The 20,823-nt window shown below is 41.9% G+C and overlaps 2 protein-coding genes across 2 annotated transcripts; both read right to left on the bottom strand.

The window, feature by feature from the left end:
* Positions 1–301: 301 nt before the first annotated feature.
* FAM161A (FAM161 centrosomal protein A) lies at positions 302–10,485 on the bottom strand. Its single transcript, XM_042789798.1, has 7 exons — positions 10,480–10,485; positions 9,776–10,002; positions 8,131–9,315; positions 7,556–7,723; positions 4,420–4,519; positions 3,239–3,393; positions 302–2,561 (listed from the first exon to the last, which is right to left on the bottom strand). Exons 1-7 carry the CDS (start codon positions 10,483–10,485, stop codon positions 2,099–2,101), a joined length of 2,304 nt encoding a protein of 767 aa, XP_042645732.1. The 3' UTR covers positions 302–2,098.
* Positions 10,486–13,044: 2,559 nt separating this feature from the next.
* CCT4 (chaperonin containing TCP1 subunit 4) lies at positions 13,045–20,582 on the bottom strand. The gene is made up of 14 exons (XM_042789817.1): positions 20,373–20,582; positions 19,814–19,866; positions 19,468–19,557; positions 18,631–18,739; positions 17,383–17,525; positions 16,565–16,686; positions 16,342–16,474; positions 15,845–15,984; positions 15,448–15,544; positions 15,010–15,120; positions 14,609–14,739; positions 14,272–14,506; positions 13,550–13,663; positions 13,045–13,253 (listed from the first exon to the last, which is right to left on the bottom strand). Exons 1-14 carry the CDS (start codon positions 20,488–20,490, stop codon positions 13,239–13,241), a joined length of 1,611 nt encoding a protein of 536 aa, XP_042645751.1. The 5' UTR covers positions 20,491–20,582; the 3' UTR covers positions 13,045–13,238.
* Positions 20,583–20,823: the final 241 nt, after the last annotated feature.

The raw sequence follows: 20,823 nt of genomic DNA, 5'->3' as shown, positions 1-20,823 counted from the left end.
CCCTTTCTTGTTTGTAATACAATTTCTGAACAGTTTTTTTGACTGAAATCTCATGATTCTTCCACTTTGAAAATCTGTGCTGCTCAAAGTGATTTCAATAGCTGGTTCCTTTAATAACAGATTTGATTTTTTTCTGATTTGAAACTTCTTCAAACAACCTTTATGAGAAAAAACATAATTTAGAGCTCCTCCGCTGCCTTTCAAAAAATTTGATTTACTAAAGAGACAAATATCTGTAATATATGACTATGAATTCAATAACATACTGTACAATTCTTCAGAATTACAGAATACTGACGAGTACAAGCAAACCAACCTTGAGTTTTTATTGTGGGGTTGTCAAGTATAACCAGAGATTGCAAACTGTGATTTTCCTTGTGAAGTAATGATTAATATTTTTGTGAATGACTTGTATACAATGGATATTTTATTTAGGTAAAAAAATAAGTTTCAAATTCATATTAGTTATGCTCATACTTCAAAAATAAATAAAAGTAGTAATAATGATACACTTCCAAACATTGTCACATAGTTTCTCAAAGTCAGAAGGAAGAAATAAGAACAGATTTAGTTAGTGCCCTTGCACGCAGCACAGAAGAAAACTAAACTAAACTAAAAATTCTTATTGTTAGCCATTGCAGATGCTTTTGCAAATCTTGTAGTTTTAACAAATGTATTTACTATTCACTGAGCATATTTTTAGCACCTGTGCAATGCTGCATTACTCTGTCCTGACAAAGCTTATTTGAAATCCTTGTTTGTGGTCTGTTACTACGTGGATGCATTCTTTTATTCTCTCCCCAAACATTGCATATGACAGGTTAGCAAGAAAGCTAGTAATAGTAGGAGAACATACTACTGATATAAAAAAAAAAAAAAAACAAAAAACCCAAACACAAAAAACAACAAATGCTCCGTTTGCATTCTTGTTGTGTAGCTGAAGCCCTGAGTAGCAAATGTGTAAGAAACTACAGCACTTACTTCCATACTTTCATGCAACTAGAGTTGCCGGGCTACTTTTTTTCTGATGTAATAAGATTATCTCTTTACAGTGTATGTTTACTGGTTCAGTAAGGAAATTTGAAGATTAATGTCAGCATTTGTTATTATGTTATGAAGAATTTTACATGACCATGGGAAGCGTTTTTCAAAACAAAATGGAGTTTAAAGAAGAGATCTGGAGCTTGGTTATACAGTAATGCAAGATCTGCAGCATAACGTATTATTCTACTGACTTACTCTTCTACCTTACTTGTCTGTGTTACAAATCTCTATGAAAGTTTAAGTGGCTTCTCTTGGTGTATTCTAGGCATTTTCTCCTCTACAGGGAGAGCCTTCAGTAACTGCAATACTGTTAATATTTTAGCTAGACCAAGTAGTTGAGTTTGATGTAACAGCTTGTTTCCTCCAAAAGCCGTAATCTTTTCTGGCCCTGGCATGCATCTGACCCATCTCTGAGCTGATTCAGCGCACTTAAGTAGGCAGAAGACGAACCCCACGGGAAGAGGAGGGAGGAACTGAACAGATTAACTGGGCCTTATTGTCTAACTGCACATCAGGTGGTCTTCCTAGCATCTGCTCTGCTGAAAACAATCAGAGGTCATGCACAACACACCCTGGTCTATTCATTGCCACCCTAGAAGATGTTGCAGGAACAGACCCCAGAAATACTGAAATGTTTGAGACTGCGGAGGCACTGCTAATGGCAAATTACTAGTCTGAAATCTCATCTGGCTTTGCCAGCATGGAGAAAGGCCTGGACATAAGACCTCAGTACTCACCAACACAGCATGCAAGACATATTATTAAACAGTGGTTGCAGTACATTTCATAAACAGAGGTGCATTAATGTCTCAGAAGACTAGAATAAAGAAGATTAATATTAGAGTAAATTCTTTTCTTGTTGGAAATTAGTAACTTGATCTTTCTTCCTGGAAAGTAGGAAAAATTTCTGCACTGGAAAGACTGTTAAGCTAAGAAGTTTAAATTCACAGAATTTTGTATAGGTGGCAAAGTGCCAAGGTTTTTCTGTGTGTCTGTTGAACTGCCAGCAATGAAGTAGATTCCTGAGCCCCGGGTCATCCTGTCTGCCTTCTTTTCAGTCTGCTTCATCATCGTTGGGTGGTTCTTCTGAATCATCATTTTCATAGTCCTCATCCTCATATCTGAAGGCACCCTCAGCTTCAGGGTCAGACTGACCTTCCTCTTCACGCTGATGGGACTGGTCAGACCGAGAGCTGGGTCTTGACTGATCATCATCCTCCTCTTCCTCCTGGGAATGGCCAAGCAGCAGGCCTGCCTTTGCTTCCTCTTCCTTCTCCTCTTCCTCCTCTTCCCAGTGCTGGTCAGAGGGGCTGGACCCTGCACGGCCAGGCTGATAAGCATGAGGGCTGGCTCTTGCCTCTTCCTCATCCTCCAGCTCGCTGGACTGGCCATCCTGGGCGCAGGCTCTGACACCTTTTCTCTTCTCCTCTTCCTCCTCACAGGACTGCTCAGACCGAGGACTGCTGTCAGCTGCTTCTTCAAAGGATTCCCTTTCTTTCACTTTATCCTTGCTGACTCTGAAAAGACAATTTGCATGTGTGATTTTATTTTCAGGTAAGATGCTTTCCAGTAGGTTTTAAAGAAATACTGCCTTCAGGTAATGTAGGACAAATCCCCATAGGCTTGTCTGGGGTGGAACTGGTGAAGAAAAAGGGAAGGGGGCACGCTAGAGTCTCCTCTTACACTAGAAAGTCACTCAGCAGTATCACTTATATAGTTAGTTTTTTTCATTTTTATTTCCTTTTGTATTATAACACCCAATGGATATTGAAAAGTAATTTTTATAAGGCTTATTTTAAAAGTTCAGTAAAGGTAATACAGGATGAAGTGACTTACTAGCCACCTGCCAATTGTTTTGGTGAAAGGAACAAATGAAAAATATTTCTTTTTCATTTTTTCTTTGAAGTTCATTATATAACATATCCAGTGCTCTCTTCTGTTTTATGAAGTAATATATAATTTAGGAAAAACAATTTAAAAAATATATACTAATGCTAATATTATTAAAGCTAACTATATAGTCAAATACCTGTGAAATAAATTAAAATTTTAAAAAACGTAAATAAACAAATAATAATAAAAACCAACAAACAAAAACACCAAAAAACCCCAAACCCACACATCAAACATTACTTTCTAATTACTAGGTATGTAGTGGCAAAAAAAAAAAAAAGAAGCTGTCAGCAATCTCTACCTTTCTCTGGCATCAGTGGAGTTACTAAAGTCTTCAGCACTGGAGCATTGTAGCAATTTCGCTGTTTGTCCTTTTTTTGAAACGAACTCTGGGCATATCCCCAGTGCTCTCAGTCTGCTAGAATAATGCTTTTCTGCAGCTATTCTGGCATTTTTCTGTAGGAAAACCACAGGGGTTATGTATTATCTAAATGCATTAAATGCCTGTCTTTTGATACGTTTGTTTGTTAGTATTAATACTCTGTTTCTTTAATTGCATCTGACAAGTTGAATGATTATTCACTGCAAGTAGGTATGGCAAAACAGTACTTGAAATTTTTACACCGGATTTTCCTTTTCTGTACTAGTTTAAATATGGTTTGCTCCCTGCACCCATTGGCTAATGAAGAGCTATATACTCTATATAAAGCTACTGAAGGAGGAGGGGGAAGATGTGGACATGTTAAAAGTCAAACAGAGCCTTCCTAGGTCTTCTCCCTTATCCCCTCTCCTCCTCCTCTGTCTTCCCCCTCTGGCAGCTGTTGCCCTAAAATAATACTATTGATTCACCTTCTTACAGTGCTATTTAGCAGATTACATAGAAGTGTATCTCTGCCTTTGAAACTGAGGGTGTAGATTCTGTTCCTCCAGGTAATAGCTCAGTGAGGAGGACTCGTCCTCCCATCTACACAGACGCTCCTGCCCCGCAGCACTGGCAGACCAGGACACCCACACAGACAGAAGGGCCAAAGGAACCCGTGATACATGACTTGCTGCCTCTCTGGGTTTGGAAACAGGTCAGAGACACGGCTGTACTGAAATGGAGAGATAAAAATACTGCACATGAGCTTTACAGTAGACACTAAGAACACTTGAATTTTCTTATCGCTGCTTTCCCAACTTAAACCTCTCACATTTTGCTTTAATTTTCTGCTGTGTTTAGAGTTATTTCCATTGTAACTGAATTGGACAACATGTTCAGAACAGCCGTCTCTGTTCCCTGTGCAAACCAGTCATGAATGCTTGCTTAGTCACAAAAATTAGTAATGTTTATATGGAGATGGGCCAACAGACATTAAAATGGACAAATACCGGTCTCAGAAGTATTTTTCAAATATCTTTTAAAAATGTTTGACTATGACTACAAATGCCTTATGCAGTATTTGAAGATAAGATTAAGCAGCAATACAGAAGCAAGACAACCTGAGTGACTCTTTCAAAAAGCAATGGCATTTGATTTACTCTTTCTTCCATTTCTTGCAACTCTTGCAAATATTCTTGCATTCTCTGCTTCTCATAATTCCTAAGGGAAAGAGAGTACAAGAGAGAAGTTATTATTCATTTATAATACAAGAAGTAATTATCTACAGCAGCTGAAAGATAAATTGCTCATGACAAACTAAATATTGTCCTACTCAAAGATACATAAAAGGTAAATTATTTTATGGTGGTTACAGGCTCTGAGGTATATTGTCTCATTTTCACAGCAATTGCTTGCCTGCAAGTACTGAACAAAAGTGTCTCTGAAGTAGTCACTTTGGATAAGCAAGAGAGGTCCTGGCTAGTGAGGTTAAATAGGAGCTGGGTTTGGATTCTTAGTTTCTTCAGATACTTAGAGGGGTTTTTTAAAGTTTGGATACCTGGGTTTTTTAAATGCTGATTTCATACAGATATTCTAATTGTTCTAAGCAAGATTAAACAGTTTGAAATGACTGATAAAATCAGAATACACCATAGGAAATTAATATAATTAAATAAAAATCAGTACTTTAAGGTAAAGCTTGATGGTAGGAATCTCACTACTTTACCAGTCTGTCTCACAAGAGGTGTGGCCACATTCTGGATCATGGTACACTTTTTACCCTAGTTGGTTTGTCAAGGGCCCGGTCAATAGAGCAGGATGATGAAACTGTTGATTCATCAACTGAAATGGTATCTCAGATCTTAGCAGGCACCAGGTGATCCAGGTAGCATGGGTTGTGATCCTGGGGCTGTGACAGACACCTCTCTGTGATGTTGCCTCGGTACTGGGCCAGCCCTAGCATTACTAAGTCAGACACTTAAGGGTAAGTAGGAGAGCTAGACTTCTGTCTCCTCCTGCCTCCTTCCCTTACCATCCATCCTCTGAATTTCTGCAATGTGGCTGTGCATTAAGGCAAGTTATTCACCATTTTAAGGGAGTGCGTTTCATTGTTGCTACTTGCTTTGTCTCGGGCGGCTTTCTACAAACCTAATTATCTATTAGAAAAGCACTTACATTAATATACCTTATTACCCAGCCTATGCTGAAATAAGCATTATTAAGTTAAGCACTTGTACCAGCCTTAATGCATCAGCACTAGGGAGGTAATCTGGCTTTGTAATAGCACAATTTCACGCGCAGACAAGAATTAAGCATGAGTGTTTTACACTACTCCTGAAATCTGATAAAGCTAAATACTGTAATGTGAAGTTTGCTGTCAGATGAACTGAAATCAAATCTGTAAACACACCCACTGCCTCTCTTAATTCTCCACCCTGCTACTCTAACTCAAAGTGTTTTGTGCTTCTGTCCTACAGTCAGCAGATCACCTGCCCAAGGATACTTAGATTATGAAGCTCATTGTTAACACTATCTGCTGGTCATCTTACAAGAGCAATTGTGCATCAGCTCTGACTCTAACAAAATAGTGAGAAGAGACTGCCTTCTTTGACCTGCATCTCTACCACTCCATCTCTGCTCTCTGGGATCCTGTGTAAGCCCTGCTTCTCCTAGACCACTGCTGCTTCCTATGGGTGCTCTGGCTTCAGCTGTCTTTGGGGGAGGTGGTAGGTGGGCACAGACGTATGCTGGATAGTCAGCGACTGCCCACGTGGGCAAACGAAATGCTTGTTGGGATGCTTCTAGCACGTCCCCGCTGAGCCGCTGCACTTCATGCTTTCAGCATCTGAGAATGCGTGTGCTTCAGCCTCTGGCATGTTTTCTCTTTCTGGTCACAGCGAAGCAACACAGGTGGTGAATAACCATTACAAAGTTTGCTGGTGGAACAATGTGCAGTATTGTCTCGCAGGTGGTGCTGTGCTATTTTAGCAAATCTGTTTATAACAGCCCAGAGTTTAAAGTCGATAAAGAATAAAACGAGAGTTTTCTCTTTTAGCTATAAAGAAAGAAGAGACCCATGTAAAGCAAAAAAAAAAAAAAAATAAATGAGGAAACCTTATTTGTTACCCTTCAACTCACAGCCATAAAGACAGCCCTAGCCCCTACCCTCATTTCAGAAAGATCTCTATCCTGGACCATATTCTAAACACCTTAAAGTTTAGCATGGTAACGTAAAAATTGCTAGTCCAAGCTATGAATCTGGTAATCGGGTGTATCTCATGATCATTCACCTTCCTATTGTTTTGCCCTACTACTGTCAGTTCTTGGCAGTTTGCCTGGTTAATGGAAATTAGGATTCATAGTTGCTGCCCAAGAATCCTGCCTGTGCAAGGAGCAGCAGGGGCAGAGCAGGCAGGACCTCTCACTGTCTCCACGTAACAGCACCTTAAATGGACGATACGGCTGCAGTGCCATCATGCCAAGACAGATTATAAACTGTGCTAAAGACTCATTCAAACAGGACTGGCTTTTTATATTTTCCCTAGGATTAAAAAGAATGGGAAGCAGAACTGATTACATTAGCCACAAACACAAGGTCAAACAGCAATTCTGGAGTTAGGTCAGCATGAGAGAGCTGGAGCCATCTGGACTGCTAGCTTGTGGCACACTGAGAAGACCCCGATGCTTTTCCCTGAGTACCACTTTTCTCAGTTGTGTGTCTCTGAATTTGGATCTCTACTAAAGGTAACTTTGGTTCCCATTCCTCCCAAGTACCAGCAGCTGCCTGGGTAGCTGTTGATACATGTACTAAGTTAAAATAATATTCCTGCTCACATTTTTCCCTCTTAAGTGGGGACCTGCTGGGACAAAGAAATGAATCGTGAAATGTTCACTACTTTGAGACAGCTAGCACCAAGGTTGTGCCAACATCTATCAGTCCAGCAGCAGAAGGATATTCTGTGACTACAGTATTCCTTTTTATTTTGATTTTTTTTAACTTTTCCTCTTTAGTTGATACGTCAATTGAGAAAACACTAGAATCTCCTGTTAGCTAATCTACAAGGTGGAACACACAGATCAAAATCATTAGAACAGGCAGCAATTTCCCAGTTGAAAAGTGGCCACTTTTTTTACTAGCTGCTTGTACAGTGTATAATCTATCAGATGCAAACTTAGACTATGCTATTTTTTACATTGTATGTTTAACATACAATGTAGAATGAGAGGTTCAGGACTCGGGGGAATGCAACAGAATACCTGAATGTTTTTAATTTGGATTTAGACATCTGAGCTAGGCTCTGATGTGGGTCATTGGCCTCAGCCCGAGCTGTTACAATTTTCTGGAGTTTTTTCGTTCTTTGTTTCTGCTTTGTTCTGTTCCTTTTTTGTTGTTCTTCCAGCTTTCTCTTTTCCTCAAGTGAATTCCTGATGGAAAAATAAACTAAGGCTGAATTAATTTTAAATCGAGAGCAAGACTTCAAAGGAAGCTTTGGCAAAGGAGATTGAAAAGAGAAAAAGAGGGTGAAAACAGGGTTGGCCTAAGAGGATACGTGGTATGTGTCATTTTAAGGGATTCAGGCATATCCTGGGAAACAGCAGTCATTTGACCCATGCCTATGGACATTCTAAGAAAAACGCACTATTTCTTTAACCATCATAAATATTAAGTCTTACGTTTAAATATTTTAAGTTTTATATTATAATTAAGCCCTTATATTAATATATTAAGTCACATATTCACTGCATGGAAGAACTGACTACGTAGGTAGAAATACAAAAGAAATCTACTTTTAAAGTTTCTATAAAATGTAGAGCATCACTAAAGTGGTCACCTTACGGCTTGCAGCCGTCGTCTTGTGGATTCTGTGATTTTTGGTGATTTAGATTCTCCAAATCCTGAGAGATGTGGGTTTGCACTTGAATGTCTCGTTTGAGGTTTATGTCTTGGAGATGCATATGGCCAGCGTGTTTCTTTCAACTTTTCTTCATCCTCTTGAATGTCCTTCAAAATCTTCCCCTTGTTTGAGGGGATATATGGAGTATGAAGATTGAAAGGTTCACAGACTGTAAGGTGTTTCATTTGTTTTTGTTGCAGAAGCCGTTTCTGAAACTTCTGGTGTAGTAGTTCAAAATCTGGGACACTTGATTTGATCTTGGGTTTATGTTCTGTTTGCTTTGGTTCGATGCCCTTGTGTTTCTTCTTTTTATTGGTGTCTTTTAAAGCCAGTCTGCTGTTAGGTACAGATGAATTACGTAGCAACTCTTCAGCTCTCATTCTGATCCTGATTTCTCTGTAGAGCTCTTCCTCCTTTAGTTTGTCATTAACAGCTGGACTATAAACACATTTAGGAACTGGCTTTGCTTTGAACAGTTCTGTTTTCTTTTCAGGTGCGGAAAGGTCCCTTAATTGCATTTTCTTCATTTCAGTCCTTTGCTTTTCGCGTTCAAGGAATTTAAATGGCTTCTGAGAAGCCAAGAGCTTGAGCTTGCTCCTCTCTTTCACAGACCTCCTGCGTTCTTCGTTTCGTTGCACGATTTCATGGTACAGTGGAAGGAAAATGGCAGCGGGCACTGGATTGGCTCGGAATTTTTTCTGACACTCTGCTTCTTCCTCCAGTTGCTTCTTCAATAAGTTATTCTCCATTTCGATCCGTGACTTTGATTTGATGTTCTGTTCTTTTTTTCTAGCTTCTCTAATAGTCATCTGGAAAGGCTTGGGCACAGTAACTTTTGGTGACCACGCTTTCTGTTTCTTCTGTATCCTTCTGAAGGCTGGTGAGCTTGGTACGCTGTGTTTGGCGTGGGAAATGTAGTCGTCCACAGAGAACCCATCCCACATTTTTTCAATCCGTTGCTTAGCAAATGTAGATGATCCAGTTTCACTAACATTTTCTTCGAACGCTAATTCTCTGTCAGACCCATCAGATATACTTGAGCTTAAGGGATCACTTAAGTCAGAGCCTGAAAAGGATTTGTGCAAATCTAGAGGCTGATACGAGCTCTTCTCCCAAGTCGGCCTTTAAAAAAAAAAAAAAAAAATGTTTTGAGTCCAGTCCAACATTGATGCAAAGCCTGTAATTTTAACTTCAGGGAATCATCATTAGAAACAAAAATGAACAGCGCTGGTGGGGAGGCGGAGAGAGGGGGAAGAGAAATAAAGAGAAGCACATTGGGCACTCACACCAGATCATAGTTGTAAGTGCATGTCCATCATGAACAATTCAGCACTTCTTATGGAAAGGCACTGTGCTTTACTAAACATGTTGCCCAGCCTCTGCTGCACACACACCTGTACATTTCACGGTCCGTTAGCAATGTGAATAAGCATTTTTATTATTAAAACTAACTTTTCTGTGATTATCTGCTTACAGGAGATGGGGAGAGTAACACTTCCCAGCCCCAGAAAAAAACCTGCTGTTTTACAGATGTCTGGAAAGCATCTGAGAATCTTCAGAGAAAAGGTACCACCAAACTTACCTACAACACGTGTTAGGAGCAGCATTTTTCTTCTCCAAGGGTTGTATTCCTTTTAGGTACAGTTTATTCCGACACATACTTTCTAATTTTGCCATGGTCTCCAAGTGGGCATTCTTCAACTCTTCTAGCTTCAAGTAATATTCTTGATTTGAATTGCACATTTTGGAAGAGTCTATCCACTTGTCACCACGTCCATTTAGAGAGAGGGTCTGCTCTCTGTCAGTACTCTAATCCAAATCAAAACAGCCTAAAAGAGATGTGTTTAAAGTTTTCTGACTGTTAGAAGAAAGGTGAACAAGGTTTTTGATATTGCTTTATCCTAATTAAGTCTAATTAAGTATACCAGAGATACTGGTATACAAATGTTAATGCAGAGCTACACGGAATAATCTTATTGCGTAATATTTTATATCCTAAGGGTCCTATTTAAAGTATGTAAAATTCCTAAATCTGTCCCTGTAATCAATATATTTATATATTTATACCAGAAAATATGTTCAAAAGGACTTACAAAAAAAAAAAAAAAGTTTAACTATTTTGTAAAGTGTAACTTTTCCTTTCTTATGCAGCTTGAATTAATTCTTTATTTTAAATAAAGCAAGTAAAACCACAAGAGAACCTTCTCTGTCTTCCATTTAGCATTCTAAAATTCTCCCAAGCATTCTAAAAATCACTCATTCGATACCTTATGTATAAATGCTTACTCCCATTTCCGTAACTTACGGTGACATGACAGGGATTCTGCACGGCTTATAGTTCCAATACTGTTTGGCAGCTTGCAGCTGTGTGCATGTAAGCACAGTGTTTAAATATTTTTTAAAGCTTTAAGAGTTCGAGAAGTTATTAAAACCAGGGGACTTTGCATTACAAAGGCTTCCTTTGTGTTGTTTTTAAGCACCACGTTTTAAAAAAATTACAGGACTCGTTTCTTTATCCTCAAATTAGACTAATCCTTTTCTACACAGAAGTATTTTAATAAGAAGTCTCGGGTACGTTTTGTCAGGTTGGCCCTACACCCCATCTCTGTTTTTTTTTCGCTTTTTCTCTCGAGCCGCACAACCCCGGCCCGGGGGCTCTTACCTCGGCTCCTCAGCGCCGGGGCCGTGAGACGCTCACGCATTGCTGCTGCCGGCCCAGCTGTCGGGTTTTTTTTTTTTTTTTTCCTCCGTCTCGGCGTGCGTGTCCGTGGGCCGCGCGGCCGCACGGAGCCGCCGAGCGATGCGAAACCAAACCCCGGTGCGGGGGAGGGCCCGGCCACGCTGAGCCCCTCACCCGTCCCCCGCGGCCGCACCGAGCTTCCCGCCTCCCACCCGGCCCTGGGCCTGCCCGGCGACCCTGGGCGTGCGAGGGGGCCCGGGGCACCCCCCCACCCACAACACACACACGCACACGCACCCCCCCCCGCGGTACGTGCGCGGCGGGGGGCGGCCCGTTGAGCGGAAGGGGAGGGCGTTACGGGCCGGGCCGGCGGGCCGGGGCCGGGGCCGGGGCCGGGGCCGGGGCCGGGGCCGGGGCCGGGGGCCGGGGCCGGGGCCGGGGCCGGGGCCGGGGCCGGGGCCGGGGCCGGGGCCGGGGGCCGGGGCCGGGGGCCGGGGCCGGGCTGCCCCGCTCGCCTGCAGCCGCAGGGCTTCCTCCCGGCCCTGCTCGCCTGCCCGACCTCCCTACCCAGGTTTAGGTAACTTTTTTTTTTTTTTTTTTTTCAGGGTTTTCGTTGGGAATACTCTTGACAAGCCCCCATTTCTCACCCCGTAAATTATTGAAGAGTCTGCTCCTCTCCTGAACTTTACACCGTAAGCGTGAACGAGGGTAAACCAGGATCGGCAAGAATATTCCACCTCTGTGGGGAGGCATTCATGGTTGCTGGACCTACTTCTTGGAGTGAATTACATTTTTATGCGAAGAGCCAGGTGAAAAGATTACATCACACGTGAGTTGTCAAGCTTTGTCATGAATTGGAAGTTTGTGATGATGGGGATGGAGCGCTTTAATCAAAGTTAAATCCTAAACTGTGAGATCATTGCTGGATTTAATCCTGGGGGTAAGGCATCATTTGTAATTTTAAACAGACAATAGATAATTCATGCAGAGCATCGATGCCTAAATTGATCATTTATTTTAGAACCTGAATTACTCTGAATGTCCTACTTCAATAGCTAAGTCATAGGAAAGTATTTCAGCAACAGCTGGTCAATACGGTGGTGGAAGTTTACTCAAAAGCTACAGCTCTGACCCATCTAAGTAGAAATGTGAGTCATTAAAGAAATACTCTCCTTTAAAAGGAATTCCTCCTTTAAAGAGGAATCTGCTCACCACGGTATAGCAATAATGAAGATCAAAGGGTTAATTCAAAATTTCAGGCTAAATTGGAAAATGTTTGTTCTAAACTCTGAACCATAACATTAAGAACAAATTCAACTAAGCTGAACCAATCCCAGGGCAGCTGGGCTGTTCCTGGTGGCTGGGCACCGGCCTCACAGCTCCCCCCAGCACTGGGCACGCACTCACGCAGAGGTGCAGTGCCATGAACACGGGGTACCCATTTCCTTCAGCTATTAATGGATTTTAATGGACATTCTATGACTTGGTTTAGAAAAGTATAATTTGTATTATTATGAAATAGGGTACTTCTTTTTGCCTTCTCAGCCGGTTTTAGGAAAACCAGCTAAGTTGGCAGGGGAGCAGGGGTGTGGATTACTTAAACTGTCTGGAAGTTTCAGTCCTAGGGTTCTCCTCAACAGAACTGGGAACTGAACACCACTGTGATGGAACTGACTGAAAAAAGTTACAACCGTTTCAGAGACATTTGTTATCCAAAACTGATTTTAAATCAATCCCTTATTAATACAGATAATCCTTGTTCCAGTAGTTTTTAGAACTAGGTTTAGTTCTGACACTTGCACTTCACTTTTGTATAATCTGCCCTTTTGTAACACTCTGGGCTCAGGTGACAGCAGCAGACAGTGCAGACTGCAGGAGACAAAACAGAGCAAGGAATGCGATAGCATGCCAAGTGCTATCACTGTAAAGCTACTCATCACTCAAGTCAGTCACAGTTCGGGGAAATAGGACCACTCCATTCTGGCAGTTTTAGAAAAGCAGCTCTATGCTAGCATGTTACTAGAGTGTAAGTTCAAGGGTGATTTTAGAATATACTACAAGAGCTAAGTATTTGCTGTCAAACTTTTCAGAGCCAGGGAGGAGCACATAGCACAGAAAAGCAAATGTAATAAAAGTTTACCTTAGTTCTAGCAAGCTTATAAAGCAAAGACTCCAACTACGGCACGTTTATTGATAAACAGCATTTGCTTTTTGAAAACAGATTTTTTTTTAAATTAACCTGACAAAAGTACATAAGCCTTTGTGGACTTTAAGACAATTCACACCGTTGCTTTTGGTGAGGAGACCACCTTCCCAACTACACAGAAGGAGCTCTAGGGCACAGTCCCCACTTCCTTTGTTCAGCTTATCGTGTGTTCACCTGCAAAGAAGAGTTCACACAGTCAGGCACAGGATACTTAACAATTGCTTCTCCTCTGCTAAAAAATCCTTGGGCTTTAGTCACTGTCTTACCTCATTACTTTACAGTACAGTATTTAGAATGCATTTCATTTTGTTCCAGTTGCAGTTATTAGAAGGCCAAATGACCCCTGTGGCATGTAAACAGAGAGTACTACACAATAACTGTATTTTGAAGCACAGCAAATTAGAGGACAGTAACTATTCTGGTGCTTGTGAAAAAGAGACTAAACAAAACATGACACGAACACCACTCACCACATCATCAATCTTAAGAATACTGCGCACAGTTTCCGTTGCGAGAGTCAATGCACTCAGAGACACGAGCAGCGGCTGGACAACCAACTCCTCCAAGATGTTGGAAATGCCACCCTACGGGGAGTAAGTAGCTTTTACTTTGTGCAAGTCAGACTACAGTTAGATTTAGCAAGTTCTCTTTTAGCAGAATCCTCAGGACGCTGAACGCAAAATTTGACTATCAAAGGATTAGTACTCTTCCATCCGTAACAGGAATATTGTAGTATGCATTTCTGACCACCAAGCACTTGACACATCCAGTCAAAATTGACCAAGAGAAAAGATAAACGGCCTTATGCTAGCTTAAAGGTGGTGACAATTTAAAAGCAGCTAGCCCACTGTACTACCTGTAACCTATCTGCAGTGGAAGGTGATCCTAATACTGATGGACCATTCTAAGTGTATCTATTTTTATAGCTGAAACAACGTTTTTGAAGATACACAAGAAGTTTCTTGTCCGGTGCGTATGGCATTTACGTATCTGCTATTATTAATACTCTGGCTAAGCTGTTAAAGCCTCTGAGAACAAGTTATATATAGCTACCTCAACACTGTTTTTAAGGAGAATACCATTATGAGATGCAACCTTGCCCTCTCCTTAGTTTAGCTCTAACGCTAGGCATTTTCTTTTAATGCCCAAATATTTCCTTAAGCGATACTATGCATATGTAACTCCTCGTTACCTTTCTGACGTTAATGCCAGCTGTTTTCTCTCCTTGAGCATGTCTGTTTCTCAGCTCTGTTACTGTTGAGATAGGGTTGAGACCTGCGTTCTCAGCCAGCGTGGATGGTATGACTTCCAGCGCGTCTCCATACGCACGGACGCAGTACGAGTCCATGCCCCTCAAAGTGCGAGCATACTCGTTCAAGCGCAGTGCCAACTCTATCTCTGGTGCTCCACCTCCTGCAATTAAAGCTCTGAGGACAGAAGTTTAAAAAATCAAACCTCATTTTAAGTAAGTGCATAAAATATTAGCTTTCTGTAGTATTAATATACTCTTAACCAAAGCAAGACGTTACCTTTTCTTAACTAAGCATCTTATGACGCACAGGGCATCGTGAATTGAACGCTCAGCTTCTTCTAGAACAAGTTTGTTGGATCCACGTACCACAATGGTTACCGTTTTTCCAGGGTTTGTGCAGCCCGTAATCTGAAACATAAAACCAAACACTAAGACTGGGAAAAAAAAAAAAAGAAAAAAAGAAGAAAAGGGTTCTAGACAGAGTTCTGTTGGTATCTGGAAGTTCTATAACAGTACTGACATCTGGCTCAGCAAAACCACCCCACTTCCCAAGTTGGTGGCTACTCACAGAATAGAATTAGATACTTACTTCAGTAGTAAAAACCACGGAAGTTAGCAGTTGCTATTGAAGTAACTGGCAGATGTTAAGTAGGTATTAACATTCTGTCACTCACTCACCTTTATTAGTTTCCCAGAACCGTTCAAGTTGACCTCCTCTGCCAGCTCAGCAGACCCCAGCATGTCAGGAGTAAACTGGTCAATATGAGCAACAGGCTTAGTTCCAATTGTCTGGAAAAATAATGGGGAAAAAAAATAAAAAAACAATCCAGAACCTGAACTGCAGAGTCACCAAGTATACTGCAAAGCATTTGCCTGTATATTACAGTAAAACGCAGTTAGAACTATGGCTTTTACATCTGTCTTGAATCTTTCCACAAATGTGACTGTTCAACAGAACAGGAATGGTTCTTTATGGAAATGTCTGCTCTTGCATTACAGTCAGAACATAAAACTTGCGAAAGTGTCGTAATAAACTGGCACTGGCTGGGTACTTAGTTTTGGGTAGACTTTAATCACTGCTGCTACTTTAACAGCCGTTTACATAACTCACTTTACCTTACATATAAACTCAATGTCATCTCTTTCAATGTCTTTAACCACCATGATCTTCATTTTGTTCAGAAAATGGAGGGCTAGGTCACTAAGAGCATCCCTAAAAAACAAGAGGGAAGTAGTCAATCCACAGTGCTATTTTAATAACTGGGTCCTGGTAGCCCGTTGCACGCTTCTTGCCAGCAGTGCTGAAATTCTTCAGACTACAAAGCAGGGACATCACTGAACTTGGAAATACAAACAGCACTAGTGCTTTGAAAAGGTACAGTCACTGCTGCAGCCAGTCTGACACTCTGCCAAGCGTGACCGTTAGCATTTGGCTTCCATTTTCCAGGTGCTCCAAACAATTCCAATTGTTCCCCCAAACACACAGTAAACCAGTAAATCAGTATTGGCATACCGCAGAATAGACTTCTGGATCAGCAGCACATTGCACCCAGCCTTCTTAATTTGCTTAACTAAATTTAGAATATAAGCTCTCTCTTCACGCAGTACTCTGTCCATTTGAGCATAATCAGAAACAACTATTTGGTTGTCCATCTATTTAAAAGAAGAGAGAAAAAAAAACAGAAAAGCACATCTTATGAACATGACTTTTAAAAGCAACTGTCAAGATGTTCCACATTGTTGGATTCAGAGCAAATAAGCATGACAGTAAAATATGGCTCATTAGTGAGCGTTTAATTGATGAGAAATAATGGATTTCTGAATTGTTTTATTTCTTATACCAACTTGAAGTTCTTTTAAGAGTTCTGAGTAGCTAAGCATTACCCACCACAGCTTCATTATAGCTGTGGAACAGAGCTGACATCACATCTTAAAAAAAAACGTGTTATTACATTTGCATCTCTCAAGTACTAGAGCAAAAGGTTTCCCTCTAGTCATAGTTCAACTTACGTCTGTCTTTGGAGCAGACAAGCAGAACTGAATGAGGCCAATTTTGGCTTTTTCCACTCTGGTTACACCGGTATTTGCCACCTTCTGAGTCAGGACTAGTCCTTCAACCAGTTCACAATCATCAATTGTGCCCCTGGAAACAAAACCAATCCATGACTCTTAGCGCTTTGGGAAGCTGATTTCACAGAGACAAAGTTCCGTCTGGTTAAAAATTGTTTCTTACCCCAATTTCTTAACAATTTTAATATCTCTGAGGTCCACACTACTAGCCGTAGTTGGGTCAATCACCTTCATCACTGCGTCCACACTCATCGGAGAAAGTAAACTAGAATACTGACACACAACCTAAGGGATTTAATAGCAAAGAAAAACAAATGGTGAGAGATTTAACATTGATAATAGTAATTAAAAAAAGTGTCACTGTGTTTTAGTGTTTGACTTCTGAATTTTGAAACAGAACTTTTTCCCTCCCTGTCCATCAGCCAAATGTCTTAACATGGTATCTTCTTAAGGGCTACTCCAGTTAAAGTCAACAGCAGTTATGTTGGTGGGAAAAACTATGCTTAGGAACTTACATGGGAGGAACTTGAATTTTTCTTAAGACTCCTGAAAGACTTTTGAGAGTTTTTCCGATTATTCTGCTGGAAGGGAAACTAGCACACTTCTCCAGATTTTCATGCTGTTTTAGGAGTTCCTGCCACACAAACAAGAGCTGCCTACACAAAAACTTGGCAAAAGCTCTCAGTGTTTCACCTGACTTTTCTGTTGCTGTTTTCATTCAAAGCTCGTTTATTTTACACTTATAGTTAACATCAAAGATCACCGTGTATTTCAGACTGAAATTCAGTTTGAGTGCTTCTATTTAATCTGAATCAACCATGACTTTCTGAAAAGTCAGTCTAAGAAAAGGCAGCCAGTGTCTGAAAACCAACTAGATTTGTGATGCATGAGTGTACTCTTAACAAGTGACCAGTAGCACAAACTGGGAAAAGCTGAAGGCTCAGCTAGGCTGGCGGTACGAGGCTCAAGTATCAGTCATACCTTTGAATTCAGCGAAGTAGTTGCACTGTTCAGCAAGGTTTCTCTGTCACTCAGTTCAACTGGCTGTGCCATGTTGGTCAATACTTCAATACCTTTATCCAAAGCTTTCTGGAATGACTCTGAAATGATGGTGGGGTGAATTCCTGTGGATAGTAGAAAAAGGTTGTTAGTCATACTTTCAAACCAATGGGGGTTTGTGTTGGTTTTTTTCCCCCCCTTACGCTCTCTTCCATGTTACAATTAGAGGAACTCATATCAGAATAAACTGGAACATATTTTAAAAAAAAAAAAAAAAAAAAAAATTCTTCCTGAGTATACAACCTCCCTTATTACTTTCCACTGTTGAAGATGAGGAAAAAAAAACCTGTAATGTGCCTAATAACTTGTCCTCACAAACAAGCACAGCACATATCCCTGCAATGTCTGACATCCCAGAAACATACTTTCTCTAAGTATTCTTTACCTTTGGCATTCTTAAAGCTTTTCAGACTTTTTCCCCACAGGTGTTTATGAAGTTTCTCAATTTCTCTGCGGTGATACATCCTTTATCTTTTCACAGGATGAAGCTTACGGGCAAACATTACACAGGCCTCTTCTAACCACCTCTTACGGTATCGAGATGAAGCAAGTGTAAGTATATCACTATCAGGTCCAGATCTGAGGCAGAAAAGAGCTCTGCAGGTCCAGTCGCCCTTGCTCTATTCCCAGTGCACCGAGAAGCCCAAGTGTCATCTGCCCGGACAGCTAAAAAAGCTCCTCAGCTGCACGGGAGCAGACTACAAGAAAACAGAACCGACACTAACTACTGCTTTCCATAATTTGTCCTTTCCTGATCAGACATTCTCAAGGTCCTCATATTCTAAGCGATGGGAGGCAATTCATTTGTTGAGTGTATTAAACAAAAAAATGTAGAATTGCTGGTCCTAAATTGCATTTATACCTTACGTGACCTCTCTGTTCACACAAGAAGTACAAGTACAATCAAGGTGAGCTTTTACAAGCAAACATTTTTCACATCATCTAGGTACTATTTGCTGCATCAACAGTAAGGCATTCAATTAAAAATGAAAAGCTTAACAGATTTTTAATCACAAGTGGGACATGAGTGAAATCTCAATGTGAAGACTCAAGTCACATTTCATGTTTCAACTGGAAACAGCTGCCTTAAGCTTCACTATACACAAACAAGTGGACAGAGGACTTAACTACATGCAGTCATGGTTTTATATTAAATATATGTATATCTACCTTTCTGAAGAAGTCTGGAACAGGCATCCAGAAGAGCTCCAGCAATGACAACAACAGATGTAGTGCCATCACCAGCTTCAATATCTTGTGCTTTTGACAGCTCTACCAACTAAACGACAAAGTATGATAGAAGTTTATATATAATGCTACTTAATTGCAAATACTGACAAAAAAAAAAATCAAGAATGCAGCACTACTGAGATTAACCTCGGTACTGGGACAAATGACACCTTTTCTAATTTGAAGTTTGTACCTGTTGTAATTTACTTCCCATACTTGTACATGTATTTGGCTGAAATACAGCTATGGTAAACCAAATCACTTACAGCAGCTTTTCTACTGAGCTTAAAACGCATCACACCTATCTAACAGGTCTTCCTTTTCCTTTCCTGCAGAAGGGCCACAGGAAGCTCATTTCCATCTCCAACCACAATCAAATCCAAGAGCTCTGCACTTCTCAAAAGCCCAGGCTACAGTACCCTCGGACCACCTGACCATCACGTAATTCATTCTGTTCTAACCTGGTGGTTTGGGACATCACTGACTTTTCTTTCTTAAGTGAGAGAGAAAAGTTTGGGCTAGATTCTTTTATGTCTTAAAACGTGCCCAGAGGGATTACACATAAGGAATACTGGCTAAGAAGTAACAACTCTGAACGATTCAGCACAGGTTGCGATCAAAATAAATGTTCCTGGAACACGCTGCACAAAATTTATTGCTCTATCACTAGGGGCTCATGCTCCTCAAAGCCACACAAAATGTCCCTATGTTTTTTTGTCTCAGAAATTAAGCTCTAACACATATCACTATTGGAACAATGGAACAAAAACCACATACCATTTTGGCTGCAGGGTGCAGAACCTGCATTTGTTTTAGAATAGTAGCACCATCATTAGTGATTGTCACATCTCCTTTAGCATCCTGAATCTGAACAAGAAGAGGAGAAACGTTTTGATCAGTAACTAAAAATCTTCATTTTAATTTGATGCTCAAGGCAAAGTTTTCTTCCCACCAACATTATTTCTCAAACTGAGAAAATGCGCGTTTAGTTCACGCTTTCTCTTAAATAAATGAAACTTGGGAAAGAAGTTCATGGCAAAATATGGCATCCTATATAAGGTATGTTGACTTGCCAGTATCTCCAATAAACCTAATGTTTTCAAAATTTAAGGATAAGGTTTACCATTTTATCCATTCCCTTTGGTCCAAGGCTTGTTCTAATTGCATCAGCAACAGCTACGAAAAGAAAAAAAAAATACGTTTGCCAGTTGATCTAAAGAGCTACAAGCACTCATTCCATCATCCTAAACATTTCTTTTGCATAAAAAAAAAAAAAAAAAAAAAAAAAAGCGTCTCCCGGCATTAAGCAGTTCCCGCTTATTTTGCCAGCAGTCAGTCATCCTCAGTAGTGAAATGCTATAAAACGCGGCAGTATCAGGGCTGACTCCCGTAGCTTTTCTTTTTTTTCTTTTAAACAGCTAACACCCGATCAGCAGATCCCAGCCATGTTAAAACTGAGCAGCAGCACAGAAATACTCCATGCCCAGCCATCCCAGCCAGGCTTGTGCCAGCTGCCGGGCTCGGCGCCCCCCGCCCCATCCCTGGGAAGTTCCCGACATTGAACCCCCGGGCCCCCCGCCCGCAGTGCCCACCGGGGGCCGCGGCTCCGGCTGCCGGCCGGGCCCGGCCCCCCCCTCAGCACAACGGGCAGGCGGAGCGCCGCGGCCGCCCCCGCGCCTCACCTTTGCCGGCCGAGATGTTGCTGAATCGGATCTGGGAGGGTTTATCCCGGTCCTGGTAGGTGCCCTTGGCGCGGCTGCCCGCGCCGCCATGGGCCCTGGCCCCTCCGTGCTCCGGCATCGCCGCCCGCCGCCGATGGACGCGGATCCGCCGCCCCGGAACCTTCCAGAACCCGCCCCGGGGGGGGGTCCTGCCGGCCGCCGCCGCGCGTGACGTCACCGCGGCGGGCTGCCCCGCCGCGCGCCTGCCGGCTGGGAAGCCAGACGGGGCCCTCGCCCGGCTGCCGGCGAACGGCGCGGACAACCGAAGGCGGCAGGCGCGGCCGGGGGCCTCGGGAGGATCCCCGCGACGGCGCGGCTGGGCCCGCCCCGCCGCTAGGGGGCGGAGGGGCGCGGCTAGGGGGAGGCGAGCCTTTAGCGCCGCGCGCTGTGGGTGGCAGCCCCGCGGGGGGGC

Source organism: Tyto alba, unplaced genomic scaffold, assembly GCF_018691265.1.
Source record: "Tyto alba isolate M040663 unplaced genomic scaffold, T.alba_DEE_v4.0 Super-Scaffold_16, whole genome shotgun sequence".
Lineage (NCBI taxonomy): Eukaryota > Metazoa > Chordata > Aves > Strigiformes > Tytonidae > Tyto > Tyto alba.
The sequence above is the reverse complement of the archived record's forward strand: the minus strand, read 5'-3'. Positions and strand labels throughout refer to the sequence as shown.

Excerpts from the sequence above, each read along its gene's own strand:
- CCT4 (XM_042789817.1), bottom strand. The coding sequence starts at position 20,490 with ATGCCGGAGCACGGAGGGGCCAGGGCCCATGGCGGCGCGGGCAGCCGC. Across the intron at positions 17,526-18,630 it reads TTCCAGACTTCTTCAGAAAG|GAATTCACCCCACCATCATT; the intron begins GTAGATATACAT and ends TACTATCCACAG. Across the intron at positions 15,545-15,844 it reads ATCCAGAAGTCTATTCTGCG|GGATGCTCTTAGTGACCTAG; the intron begins GTATGCCAATAC and ends CTTGTTTTTTAG.
- FAM161A (XM_042789798.1), bottom strand. Across the intron at positions 9,316-9,775 it reads GCTCCTAACACGTGTTGTAG|GCCGACTTGGGAGAAGAGCT; the intron begins GTAAGTTTGGTG and ends TTTTTTTTAAAG. Across the intron at positions 2,562-3,238 it reads TCCACTGATGCCAGAGAAAG|AGTCAGCAAGGATAAAGTGA; the intron begins GTAGAGATTGCT and ends TTGTCTTTTCAG.